The following is a 14,185-nucleotide window of genomic DNA, read 5'->3' as shown; positions in this document are numbered from 1 at the left end:
ATTGGCAGACAGTTTGTCACAGTTTGCCTGGACAGTCATGAGGCGAAACAGATCTTTTACTCATCTATCACCATCATCTTGGAGGTGAGGCTAGTTTGTTATGTGGGTTGACAAACACTGCGTGGCGGTTAGGTGTGAAGAGATGTCAAAACAAGATCATTTGGAATATGATTTCGGGGTCAGAATCTATGAAGTGAAGCATTCTGTTATGACAAACCCAAACAAATGAGATGCATGTGTCCCTCAATCAAATCACCAGCAAACCAATCAGCGGGACCGACTCCACGCGAAGACATGCTCGTGATTGATGACTCATGCCAACTAGAAAAGATGATCACTTAGAAGACAGCGTAAGCCCGTCACGCGTGCACGCATGCACACACCCTTCAAGTCGGGGTGCGAATACTTACGGCGCTCTCAGAAACGTCCGTTTCGGCAGCCACCCCAGGCCCCACTTCCTCGTCATAGGCGGCAGAAGGTTTCGAGGGGGCGGGGCCGTACTCGTCATATGCCCCATAATCATACAACCTGTTGTCAACCTCTCCCAAGTCATACTCCTTTAGGTCGTCGTATTCCTTCAAGTCATATGCTTCCACACCAGCGTTCACGTTTTCCGCCGTTTTTGGGACAACGGCGGGCTCCGGAGCAACGGGAGGGCCTTCGGTGACATAATCACCGACAACAACCTCCTCCACAGCCTTGGGTTGTTACAAAGGGGCAAGAAGATAGGAAGCAATTGCCAGTAGAAGGTTAGTTGAACAAGTTATCAAAGCATGTATGCATATAAATTGGTACAATTAACAATGGTAACACCATATGTACTTTTTAAAAAATAGCAATTGTGTTGTTGTCAACCTTTAGATGTCCAAAACATGTAATACAGAAGGTGTTATCATTATAGCTTCAAATACAATCAAAAGCGTGTTAATACATACATACATGACAGACTTAAAGGAGAAGTCAACCCATACATTTTGCTTATCATATGTTGTATGTGGCCCTATAGTCCAAACATGGTATTCTGATTAATATTGTGTTTGCGGAATATGAGTTAAGCTGCAAAATCAGGTCGATAGAGATCTCAAACGACTGGGCGAGTTAAAACTTCCAGAATTGTCTTTTGAAAAGGTGTACTAGAGAAACAAAGAAAATTGTTACTATAACAATTAATGCTTCTAAATTCTTAAAGTATTCCTGTATCATCCCAAATTATTTATTTTATGTATTATGAGTATATTTGTTTTAATTCTAGTTCCAAGAGAGATTTACTTTCAAATGCCAAATAAGAGGTGGTCAGAAAGAGTAAATACACTACATATGCATAGTACACAAAGAAAGACGATATCGACACATTTGGGTGCACTTCTGGGTCACTTCCTGTTCACTTTGGCGCACTTCCTGTTGATTTTGGGGCAATTTGACTTGATTTGGGGACATTTCTGGGTTACTTCCTGTTCAATTTGGGTCACTTCCTGTTGATTTTAGGGCATTCACTTGATTTGGGGACATTTCTGGGTTACTTCCTGTTCAATTTGGGGAACTTCCTGTTGATTTTAGGGCACTTTCACTTGATTTGGGGACATTTATGGGTTACTTCCTGTTCAATTTGGGGAACTTCCAGTTGATTTTGTGGCACTTCCAGATGACTTCCTGTTTAATTTGGGTCACTTCCGGTTGATTTTGGGGCACTTCCGGGTAATTCCTGTTCAATTTGGAACACTTCCTGTTATTGACAGCAAATGGCAAAATGGCCGCCCCATAAGATGGAAAAAACGGGTGGATTTTGCTACTTAACTCATATTCCCCAAACGCAATATTAATCAGAATACCATGTTTGGACTAATGAGGCTGCATAGAACATATTGTAAAGAAAATGTCTTGGTTGCCTTTTTTCTTTAATACAATTTCAGCCTTTTCTTTGTTCCCTATCATAACATACAATTTAATACCAAGACAAAGAAAGGCTGGAATAAATGTTGGCCTGTCATTTTACAAGCGCAATCAGTCAGGATTGTAGCCAAATTCACAAATCTGGATATTAACTCATTCCCTCCCAAAAACGTGTTTAGACGTGTTTTTGTTGTTGTTGTTTTTTATGAAATGGTATACAGAAGGCTTTGATGCAGCTTCTGACATGGTGTCTGCAGAGTATAAGATATCAGCCACAGCCATGTTGCAACAAGCTCTTTTTGTCAGTGTTTTCACCAGGAATGTGAATAATGATGAAACTTAGCTATATGCTAATTGCTGCAAAACGGAAACACATACAAATATATATTTTTTTCCTGATGAAAGAAGAGACTTTAATCTTTCTTTTGGTAGGCTACATATTTTGATAGAAATGGAACATAATATTCTATGGGCCTTGCAAAAGAAAAAAAATACAGTAAAAAAAATGGCTGGGAGTGAATGAGTTAATGGTAAACCACAATTGGCACAATCATTTCAAAAAGGATGTGATTACACAGGTTGAGCTAGCGCTAATCCATATAGCCAAATGATAGATTTGAAGGCGCCTGTGTAATCACATCCACATCATCAAACGCTGCGGTAGGCAAAGCAAGTTGATAGCTGGCTGTGGGGGGGGGGGGGAGCTTTGATTTTTCTTGATCGTAGTTCTGAACAGAACACGAAAAACCAAGCTTCTTCTATGATGGGAAATGGAGCATATGTTGCTCAGTAATAATAAGCCAACAAAATCTTTTATCAACCAGGTTGATTTAGGCAAAGGGGATCCAACCAGACAGCTTATAGTTTGAAAGATTTTAACACCAACTTGGTTAAAATCTTTAGAAAACCCAAAAGCAGATACCAGATACCTTCTTGGGCAAAATCCTCCTGGACAAAACTTCCCTTAAACCATTTGTCAAATACAAATGAAATGAGAATGAAGATAAAAAGTTACCTCACTGTGTCCATGCGTGGCAAAGGGAGACTGAGTCTGAGAATCATCTACTGTTCCGTAGTCAATGCCTGTATTGTAATCTTCTACATTGTTTAGCTGAGGCATGTTGGAAAAAAAGGAAAGAAGAATAAAGTAAGGGTTAACACAAAAGGTTTGAACCGGGGGTGTTATTTCCGATAGAGGTCCTCCCAAGCTGACTACGGACTCCGCTACTGCTACACGGAAGAGGTTAATGAGCTCGCGAGCTACCATCACAGATTTTCTCTTCAAAATCTTGATGGGTTTTGTTTTTTTTTCTCTCATCTTGATCGTTTACCCTAAAACTGCCTCGAGGTCGCGCCGGCGCTGTGGCTTGGTAGCCAGGCATCTGTCGCTTCTTCTTAGCGGCAAACTTTTTAGCCGGGGATTTTTTGGCCGCCAAGAACTTTAAGGACTTGGTCTTAGTTTTACTGAGGGACTTTCGGGTCCTCTTCTTTTTCATGGAGACACTACGTTTGGTTCTCTGGAAGAGGGGGCGGCGACAAAACAAACACCAAGACAAACATTCAAGAGTGGAAATGATTTCAAGGCAGAATCTGTGAATGGCGTCCAAATATTGGCTGATGCTATACAACAATCGCAGACCGTGCCTTTCAGGAAACACAGAAGCTAAGTCGGGACAATTGTATGACTTTGGGACAGATGCACATTTAAATTGCTTTTCAGAAGCCCAGTTTTTCAACATTCAGAGTGATGTAAACAATAGACATGCTGAAGCCTCATAAAACAAAAAAAAAGACGTACTAAGTTTACATGCACATTAACACAAGTTCAAGATCAACTAGCTCAAAATCAAAGCCACAATAACTGGCCGCAAACACTCTATTCATGATTAATTTGATTATTTGCGGTATATAACAACATTCTTTTGGGATTTGATGCATACCAGACATGCACTGGCTGAACACTTTATTACGTACAATTGCACTAGCAAATTGGATCCAATAAAAGGGAAAATGTTAATAATCAAGAGATCGGCGAGTGCTGATACCAACTAAGTATCAGGCCGATACTTGGCAAGGTATTGGTACTCACATTCTCCTGTGAGTATTTTGCAATCAGGAACTAGAAATTAGAAGTTAGAAAAATAGGAAGTAAATTGATGAATTTCATTCAATTTTAAGAAAATAAAATCCATTCATTGAGATTATGTTAGTTTTTTTTCTTTTTCGGGGGGGTAGTATGTATTGTACTGGATTAAAAGTTCTAGTGGTATCGGTATTTGGTATCGTGAGTTGAGTGCATGTACTAGTATTGGTCTGAAAAAAAAAAAAAAAAAGCAGTATTGAGCATCTCGAGTAGTAATAGTGGACAAATTATCCATATTTCCATAAATGTAATAGTGCACTAGGTTTTATTCAATACATTTTGTTTTGATTTGAATTATACAATATGTAGTTAAAAAATGCATCAAACTTTAATGCTGATTAAAAAGACAAGTTAATCTGTTAATTCTGAAAATTAATTAAAAATTAATTGGATTTATCAGATTTTAATTGAACTACATTGGTCATATTTTGCATTCATTTACTTGTCTAATTTACAGGAATTATATACACCACCAATTAATTTGTTCAAATTGATGTGATTCAAACACTCTCATACTTATATAGCAAACAGTGTCAATCAACACAAACCTTTATAATCTTTTAAAAGAATTTTCTTGGAACCCGTCTCAAAGCAATCATGAGCATTATAAATTCAGCGGTATCAATGTGCATATAAACGTAACATTGAGATACAGACAACACAAAACACAACCAAAAGAGGGACTGAGGACTTTAAAGAGAGACTTTTCCTTTTTGTTCAATTTACCTGCGTCTCAGAATACTCATCATCAGTAGGAAGAATGTCAGGGGCTCCCTCGGCATAATCATAGAACTGAGAATAGTCTAAATCATCAGTAGTGTACTACAGATATTGACAGATAGAGAGAACAGGGAGAAAGGGGGGGAATGAACGTGTTAACATTAGCAACAAGGATGCAGAGTGAGATGATGTTGCATCTATTGCAATCACCATAAAGCATGTTAAAAACCAAATAATTTCATTATTTGTGTCATTCAAAAAAATGAATAAAAACATTTTTTTATTTTTTTTTGTAACAGAAGGTTATAGTTAGAGGTTACATAATAAGAATAAATAAATGAAAATAAGGTAGCAGCTTGAATGTGGCGAGCAGATGAGTGCAATACGGAAACGAGCTCTGCTGGTATTAGCCTCCAAACATGCTAACAGATGGGACCTTTAAAAGCTCATAAAACCGGAGGAATACAAAAAGCAAACTTCAAAGTCTTCTATACCAGCTGCATTTTTAACCGTGTTGTAATGGAATTTTCTCATTGAAAGCGCATAATTTCATGCTTCGGGGCATTGAAGGTCGGCTAAATGAAAGATGAGTTGAAGCGAAGCATGCAGATAGTCAATGAGGTAATATGCAAAAAAGATTACGTTTACTCATTTATCTACGCTAACAGCGGTTAACATTTTGATTTTTATGATAAACACGAGTTATGTTGCTCGGAATTATGCGTTCCAAATTAAGCTCTGCCATGCATAAAGTGACAACGAATATTTTGAGTTAGGAAGCTATATAATATACAGTGTCGTTCTCACGCAGTCTCTCCCATTTGTCCACAGGTGAGCCTATTCTAGCATGTGTACGCGTGCACATCTGGAAACATCTCGAGCCAGGTACAGTATATGTCAACGGCATGCTTCGACAGCTGACTGAGGGCACATGCTATGATATCATAGAGGAGTGGAACACTACGTAGGTGTGTACAGTTACAGCAGGGGTGTCCAAACTATGGCCCGGGGGCCATTTGCGGCCCGCCATACATTTTTAATTGCTTCATTGATTTTTACCATGTTTAACTCATTCACTGCCATTGACGGAAAAAGACGTCAAATGATGAATTTTTTTGCTGGTCTGGGAATGAATGTGTTAATAAATAACTTAAAAAAAAAAATCAAAGTGGCCCTTGCAGCTTTCTATTTTTCTGTATGTGGCCCTCAGAGGAAAAAGTTTGGACACCCCTGAGTTACAGTATCTAGTTTCGGACTTATTTGGAGCCAACACATGAATATGAACAGAATACACACTAATAAAGGCCATTGTTTGTTTTTTTTTAAACACTTTTGGATGACACTGGATGAGGGCGATACCGTATTTATGATATTATGTCTAAAATATGGATCCCCCATATGTGTTATTTTGTGGATTAAGGTCATTCACATTTGCAATACCGACCTGTATGTAAAATCCAGTGAATAATATGCCTTTAAAAATCACCCTTAAAAAACAGTTTTTACTCTGTAGTCTGTACTTATGTGTAATATATATATATATTTTTTTTTTTACTTATTTGTATTTATTATTTATTTATTTATGTATTTATTTTTACAGCACCTCGGTACGGGTGGTAAATTTTTTTTGTTTCTTATTAAGACACCGAGCACCAACCCCTTATTTTTTCCCCAAAAAGAGTGTAATTCACGGGATTTTGCACTATTCTCATTTTTAAAGGACGTGGTTGGGTAAAAAGAAAGTTAAATAGCATTTACAAAAGAAAAGTAAATACAAAATTGTCTAACACTTTCCCAAACCAAGACCCATTTACTATAGTAAATTTATAATAATAATAATAATAATAATAATAATAATAATAATAATAATAATAATTATCACTATTATTATTATTATTTTATTTTATTATTTTATTTTTTTTATTTTTTTTTCTATATCTGTGATTGGCTGGCAACCAGTTCATGGATGGGATGGATGGATATTTATCTTTATTTACTTTCTATAGTGTAGTAATATATTTCAACTGAATGACTGCATGAATAAGAACCCACAGGTAGGAAATAAAATAACACATACACCTGCCTGCATTTGCTTCAAGTAAATAATAATAGCATTATGGCACACTAGCACAAGACAGCCAAATAATATATGCAAATATAAGATTTTGCAGCTGTTGAAGTGTCTAAATTAAAGTGTGTGGATTCTAAAGCTGAAAACAAATAGTCTTCATTGGAATATGAAAACAAATCGGCTCTTAAACAACTACTTTGCAGACCCTCTCAAACCCTCCCCTGTTTGGCTGACCTCTTCTTGAGGCTGCTGGGCCTGCAAGGATTCGCCATGCGGTGTGTCACAGTCCGGGCTGTAATGTTCACAGTAGTCGTACGCTGCCTTGGAATCGGCAACAATCAGAAGCTGTTGGATGTCGCCCTGCGGAAAAGCAGCAGAAAAAAAAAAAAACGCTCAGGTTAGTTCACGTAAGTGTTTATTTAGCGAATGACAACAATTCACAGGCAAGACATGACAATGTGAAAGGTGATCTCGGGTCTCATCTTGCCCATAGACTCCCACGTCTTGACTTGGGTGGTATAATGTAAAATTCGAGATGACAACAAAAGGGTTTAACACAAGAAACTATATAAATATATATAAAAGCCGAAATCAAATTATGTAAATATGAATGTATGTTGTGAAAATAAATTTCTTCTTCCTAATTTTCTCAGGGCAATTATGTAGTGGAAACATGCAGTATACACTGTGTTCTTTTTCCTTGCATGCCTAAGCAATCCAATAATTTTAAGGGCGGTGCTCAGAAAGGGCCATGGAGTTTGTTCAAAAGTTCAAAAGATGTAACGTTGGCATGATGAGGAAAACAATGCGCGATAACTTTGTTATACTTAACTCATTAATTCCCAGCCATTTTCGCAGAAGCAATCCCCTTCGCTCCCGGCGGTTTTACTGGATTTTGACTGATTTTGCAAGGCCCACAGAATTTTGTGTATTGCTATAAAAACATGGAACCTACCAAAAGAAACATTAGTCGCTTCTTTCATCAGAATAAAAATAGATATTTCTATCTGTTTACGTTTTGCAGCAATTAGCAGAGAATATGGCTAAGTTTCATCATTATTCACAAATCAATTGAGCTTTTTTTAACATGGTCCTGGTTGATCTCTTATACTATTCTGACACCTGCTGGCCGTTTGTGTAATAACTACCATTTCTTCAACCATTCTTTTCTTCAAGCCTTCTGTATGCTCTAGCATAAAAAACAAAAACAAAAAACAAACGTATAAATATGTCTTTAGGACACTTAAAACATTTAAAATAGAACGTATTTATACGTTTTTATGGAGCAAACGAGTTAAAAGGATAAAATAACACTTGGGTGTGTGGGAAATCATCAAATCAAACACAAATTGTTTCCAACGAGTAGTATGGACACCACATCAAAATTTGTAAAGGAAGCATGTTAGAAATGGAATGAAATGATGTTTGACGTGATGGAACTGGAAGTGTTAGTGGAAGAGGTAAACATACTAGCAGAAAAAAAGCTGATTATATTGAAGAAGGCAGCAATCACATCACATAAAAAAAAAACAACGTCTTGTTTGATTTTACTAGCTAGGAGTTGTTGTTTTTTTCAAAAAGTATACAGCATGACTCCTTCTTGTGATTGCCTAGATGTCAGCCCTTAGATCGGAGGCACCAAAATTCCACTGCTGAATAATCTAGATGATATGTCATGACAATTTTTGTTGGGATTAAAAAATAAATAAAATGTTACGAGGATATGTGATCTTGCCTGCACTACGAATGGTACCAATTCATGTGCTTCAATGCAATCAAGTTTGCAACCGTTTTTTTTGCACGCAAAACCTTTAATGAATAGGGCCTTAGTGTCAATGGGCCAACTAGGTGATTGGCAAGGAAAGAAGCAAGCTGTAACTCGACAGGAGAATGTGAGCATGTATTTGAGCCCTCCCCCACCCCCACGCCCTCCCTCCAACTGCATAAAAATGTGATCTATGGATCCTGAACATGTACCTTCGTATAAACATCCATTTGCAAAGACTTGCAGAGCCCCTTGAAAATCTCTTTTGTTCAACCATCCATCAACATCGTGCCCCGTTTCAGTTCAACACTCGAGATTCCTCCCAGGGCGTCTCTGGGTGGGTGAAATGCTATTTTAGGATTTGATTTCTCAACAGATACAGCTGGTATTACTGGGCCATTTCGGGAATAACTAACACTAAATCAAACCAGACTGTAAGTAAAAAAAACAACACCTTTCTCTGCCTTACTGCGTTGTCAGGCAATTCATTTGCCAAATAGGAAACGCCAAATATTTCATCGTATTCTGCATCAAACAATTTCCGTGACTTATTCAAATTAAATGGCAGTGGTGAGGACACAGTGTGAGCTGGACATAAACTCACTTTTTTTTCCCCACATAAAACCTTCATTTTTTTAGGATTATAAAACCCATAATAGGGATTATGAAGAAAATATGAATCACAATATATTTGGCAATAATTCCAATCACCATTAAGACAATCAAAACAAGAAAATGCTTAAACGTAATATATATATATATATATATATATATATATATATATATATATATATATATATATATATATATATACTTTTTTTTTTCTCTACCACAACCCCGCCGAGCAGCAATGCACCATTTGCACAATTCATACCTCACTGTCATCTACAATAATAATAATAATAATAATAAAATATTTTAATAATAATACATTTAATTTATGCACTATTTTTCATTTAATTTATGCACTATATTTGTTTCATTTATTTTATTTTTAACATGTTTGTATTTTATTTAACAAAAATAAATAAATAAATAAATAAAATGTAACTTTAATTTTCATGTGATTTGACTTACAAGCAAATTACAAACAACCTCTCTGAACCCATTGTGTTGGGATGTTGAAGACTACCTGTATTATCCTTTATTAGCATTTATGTATTCAAAATGGCTTAAAATACAAACGATCCTCAAAGCAGATGCATGAATGTACTGTAGTAAAAACTCTACTGGCGAGTGGGACGAGCTCTCTTGAGGTGTGTTTGTGGAAACCGGACAGGAAAGGATAGATCAAGCTTTGCCCGGACTCAAGCTGACATGTATTACCTCATGTGTCACCCTAAGACCAACAGTGAATGCTTGAACCCGGCCTAGAGTCAGTTCGAATTAATCCACATGTGTCAGCCACCCGTTTGCACACAAATACACGGCGGCGACATGGTGTTCAACCCTCACACAAAACTATTTCACAGAATCGTATGCGCGACATGGCATTTAGAAAGAAGCGAACACAATTGACACGATCGTTAAATCCACTTGCTTCGTGGAAACCAATTTACCTCACTGACCTTTCTTTCCAGGGAAAAATAACATTGAAGCCGTGCCATTTGGCAAACACCAGACAATTCACGAGATCAAGTACAGGCAAGTTAAAAAGTGCCAACTCAGGAGGGGGAACACCGAGAGAGGAACCCAGAGACAGACGAGAGCAGCTGCGATGGCAAAAGATGTTTTTTGTGCAGGGTAACACCTGGGGAGGGATACGGCGAGGTCTTCGGGTCTGTCTTCCGTGGTGGTGGACTGCTGAGATAAAAGCGTGGAGGATAGCCAGAACTTCTATAAAAGTGCCCCTCATGACTACAGAAGTACTGCACAGAAACCATCCCATGTGGGTCGTTAATGACTGCAGCACAAAGAGGTCAATGCGAAAAGGGAGGAAATAGTGAATCCAATTTTGCAGCTCATTATATATACGCTGTCCTTAGTAGAGTTCACATCAGGAGCCTGGAAACCCTGTGAATATTTAGTACGTAGTTTTAAGTCTTGTACAAATACACGGGCTGACCCAGATCGACGAACGTAAACCTGATTCTGTCTGTTTTTTTCAAGGCGCGCCAAAAGTGCAGAAGCACTCGCCGAAATGTGGGCATTCGTCAATGACGAGCCAATCGAAAGCGATTGGGCTCAGAAACAACACATTTTTGGAATCGTTAAATGCAATATACACTCACAGAAATATTTCAAGCCTAACTTAACTCTTTTACTGCCACACGTTATTAAAAAAAAACAACAACCCCCAATGCCAGCGGATTTCGAGCATTTTAACTCATTTTTCGAAGCAAACAGAATATTGTGTTTTGTTTTGTTTTTGCTACATAAACACCACATCTTCACTCACTCATTCACACACGTAAGCTTCTGTGAGTGAGTGGAAAAAACAAAAACAAAATCCGTGCGTGCTTTCAAATTGCCGCGGGAGTGACGTCACGCAGCTGACACGTTCGCCCGGCCCCGTTTGCGACACGCCCCCCCCCCCCCCCACCCCCCCGCTCTGCGATTGGCTGGAGGGTTGTAAATACTGTCTTCCCACAGAAACGTCCCGCTGTTTACAAAACAAACACAAAATGGTAAAATACAGGCTGGGGGTGGGGCGGGTTTAGGACAAACTCACCAACAGAAATGAAGACAAGCCCTGCTCTGTAAATTGAGAAGTTGTTTGATTGTTTAAATCCTGTATTTGAAAAGTGCCTTTTCCAGAGTGAAACTGGCAGACAGCGCCTTTAAATAACGTCAACACATTTTTTTATTTTCATTCTCAGTGCAACGTCTAACTGCAGCACTGCCTGGTCAATGGGTTGAGGAATCTAAAACACAGTTCTAGCACCCTCTGGTGGCAAGTTTTTGTTTTTTTTTAGTCCAATTTAATTTTCATTAGGGATGTTTTGGCCCTTCTATGTTTAAAATGTCCACTAATTGTCAGATGAAGGGGAGCGTAATATGTGATACGTAATATTTGTCGAGTCTTTGTTGTTGTCGCGTCACACCTTGTTCCCCTGCAATTCTGAGTTCTGCCCGTTTAGTTTGAAACTAGTAAGTTTAGTTCCCAGCCTTGGCTTGTGTTTTGTTGTACTTTTTTTATGTGTTAAATTAAAATATGTTTAAGAGCACCCCTGCCACGCCTTTCTTTGCCTCCCTCCACTTGGGTCCACAATCTCCCACAAACCCTGACACCTACTGCTTACTGCCTATTTGATTGACCACCAGAAACTTCACACTGACCCATTTTCTGTGTACAGGTGACAAAGAAATCTATTTGACATCTATGTCCACCGCTGAGAGGAAGGATCCGTATGTTCTAACCAGGGAACGAAGGAACAGGCAGGTATGTATACTAAAGTCTTCACTTCGGCCAAGCAATGTCACCTTCCATGAATAGGTGGTCTCATTGCTTTGGCACGGTGGGGAGGCCTCAAGGTGGGGAGACGGGCGAGGGAGGAGGCGGTGGCGGGAAGGGCAGAATCCACAGGGACGGGAGGAGATGAGGAAGTGATGGGGGGGCAATGAAAGGCTTCCATTCATCTGAAGCAGATTCCTTTCCAAAGGTGGTCACCTCAAACTCGGGCCAGATATGGCATGAATAGACGTCTATGCAAAATACAGGTCAGCTTGCATAAAAAAAAATGATGCCAGTTTTAATTTGACAGTAAATAAATGAAATATTCCAATATTATTTGATATACAGTAGAAAAAAATGATGCTACCTACAGCAGATGTTGATGATTAAAATGCCACAATTAGTCATCATGTAACCCTTAAACCAGTGGTGTCCAGAAAATACGGCCCGGGGGCCATTTGCGGCCCGCCGTCCATTTTTCAGCGGCCCGCGACATATGCTAAAAATGGCATTTGACTCAGTTCAAATAAAATAAACGAAACCAAAATGTTTGGAGATGGTCAAAGTAAGAAGGGAGGGTATCGAAACACAGGTGCCATTAAAGGTTATTTTAGTTCACTAAAACTAATGAAAAAACTACAATTCCAAAAACAATATTGTTACCAAAATAAAATAAAAACGAAAATGCTATTTAAAAAAACGAAAGCTAACTGAAACTACATTTTATGTTTACAAACCACAGCAAACATGTCCTTCTTTTTGTAATTAATTTAATGCACGAGCCTTTGGGGATGATTTTAAATGTGATTTTTAGCAGATTTATTTTGATATAAACCGTAATAATGACGTTTGAAAGTATGTCACACAGAAGTGACGCCATCTAGCAGCAGCCAATAGAAAAACACCTTCAGATGACGTTGCTCCCATGCTGTTTTTTAAATATTGCGCACAAGTAATACACTTATTTTTTTTACATAGGCTAATACTAATACTGAAACTAACAAACTAAACTAAAACTAAGCATTTTTTTTAAAGAACTAAACTAATAAAAATTAACAGAACCACCCTGAAAAATAATAAAAACTAAAATGAAAAATTCCAGAAATATAATAACCCGACTGACATATTACAAATAAATTGGTTAATATACTGTAGCATTATTCTAAGCATGCAAAAGCACAAATAAATTATTTGTACGATTTTTAGGACTAAACACAATTTCTCTTCATAACATTATGTGGCCCTTGCGTCCTTGTGATTTTCTGTATGTGGCCCTCAAATGTAAAAGTTTGGACACCCCTGCCTTAAACTATTAACATAAATAATTTCATTTACATAGAAAGGCATCACTTGTGGCTTACATCCCAATCCTTGCGACCAACAAAAATAGTTTGAGCAAACTGGTTTCACTGTTTATTTTCTCATTGTAAGCGTGTGTATGCTTAAGACTTCGGCATTTCCTTCCCCTTTACGTCCCAGCATGCAATGGGCCCTGTGGATTTGCGCAAAGAGACCGGGACAGAGAACAGACGGGAAACCTGTTCCAAAAACCACACAGCGAAGACCCCGTTGGCCGACTTATGGCTCCTATTTTCAGCGCGTCGACTTTGTCTGACTGCGCGCACTGTTTCATACAGATGCCGCCTTTCAGGGCCCTCTCGTAAATGTAATCAAAACTGACGGGATCTGCAAGTATATCTGTTTATTAAAAATAAAAAAAATAAAAAACTGGGTTTTACATAAACGGCACCTGGATCGCCAATTCGGCAACGAGGAGGCACACCGAAGGAAGACACAAGCCATTCTTTCAAAAATGGCGTCCCAATAATGGCTGCTCATAAACAAAACAACTCTCTCTCATAAGCAAACATAACCTCTCTGTGACCTTTCCATTCCCACCAGAGATGACCAAGGGTGTCATTTCCACGATTTGATTGTTATTCGCCCCTCTATCCTCATATAACCCCAAAAGAGCAACCAAGACTGCGGCAACCTATTTATCCATTTAAAACACTTCCATATTGTACATAATTCTAACAAAATTAATGCATTCTGTGTTTGACTGTAAGTGTCTCATGTGAGCAGGCAAGCAAGTATGCTTAAAAATGCAATTAAACATGTACAGTAGAATGTTAACAGTTAAATGTGAAGTTAAAACAACACTGACAATAACTTTACTTACATTTACATGTTATATTTACA

At 38.1% G+C, this 14,185-nt stretch overlaps 1 protein-coding gene across 3 annotated transcripts in view; it reads right to left on the bottom strand.

The window, feature by feature from the left end:
• Positions 1 to 14,185, bottom strand: part of col11a1a (collagen, type XI, alpha 1a) — a 63,067-nt gene that overhangs the window by 37,240 nt on the left and 11,642 nt on the right. For 2 of the 3 annotated variants that reach the window (XM_077509123.1, XM_077509125.1), the window contains 4 exons: positions 7,059 to 7,184; positions 4,760 to 4,855; positions 2,906 to 3,001; positions 411 to 698 (listed from right to left, as the gene is read on the bottom strand). In XM_077509123.1, coding sequence (XP_077365249.1) covers positions 411 to 698; positions 2,906 to 3,001; positions 4,760 to 4,855; positions 7,059 to 7,184 — 606 coding nt within the window. The remainder of the gene's footprint in view (positions 1 to 410; positions 699 to 2,905; positions 3,002 to 4,759; positions 4,856 to 7,058; positions 7,185 to 14,185) is intronic. The other variant, XM_077509124.1, reaches the window with a different exon arrangement.

This window comes from Festucalex cinctus, chromosome 20 (assembly GCF_051991245.1).
Source record: "Festucalex cinctus isolate MCC-2025b chromosome 20, RoL_Fcin_1.0, whole genome shotgun sequence".
In the NCBI taxonomy this organism is placed as follows: Eukaryota; Metazoa; Chordata; class Actinopteri; order Syngnathiformes; family Syngnathidae; genus Festucalex; species Festucalex cinctus.
The sequence above is the reverse complement of the archived record's forward strand: the minus strand, read 5'-3'. Positions and strand labels throughout refer to the sequence as shown.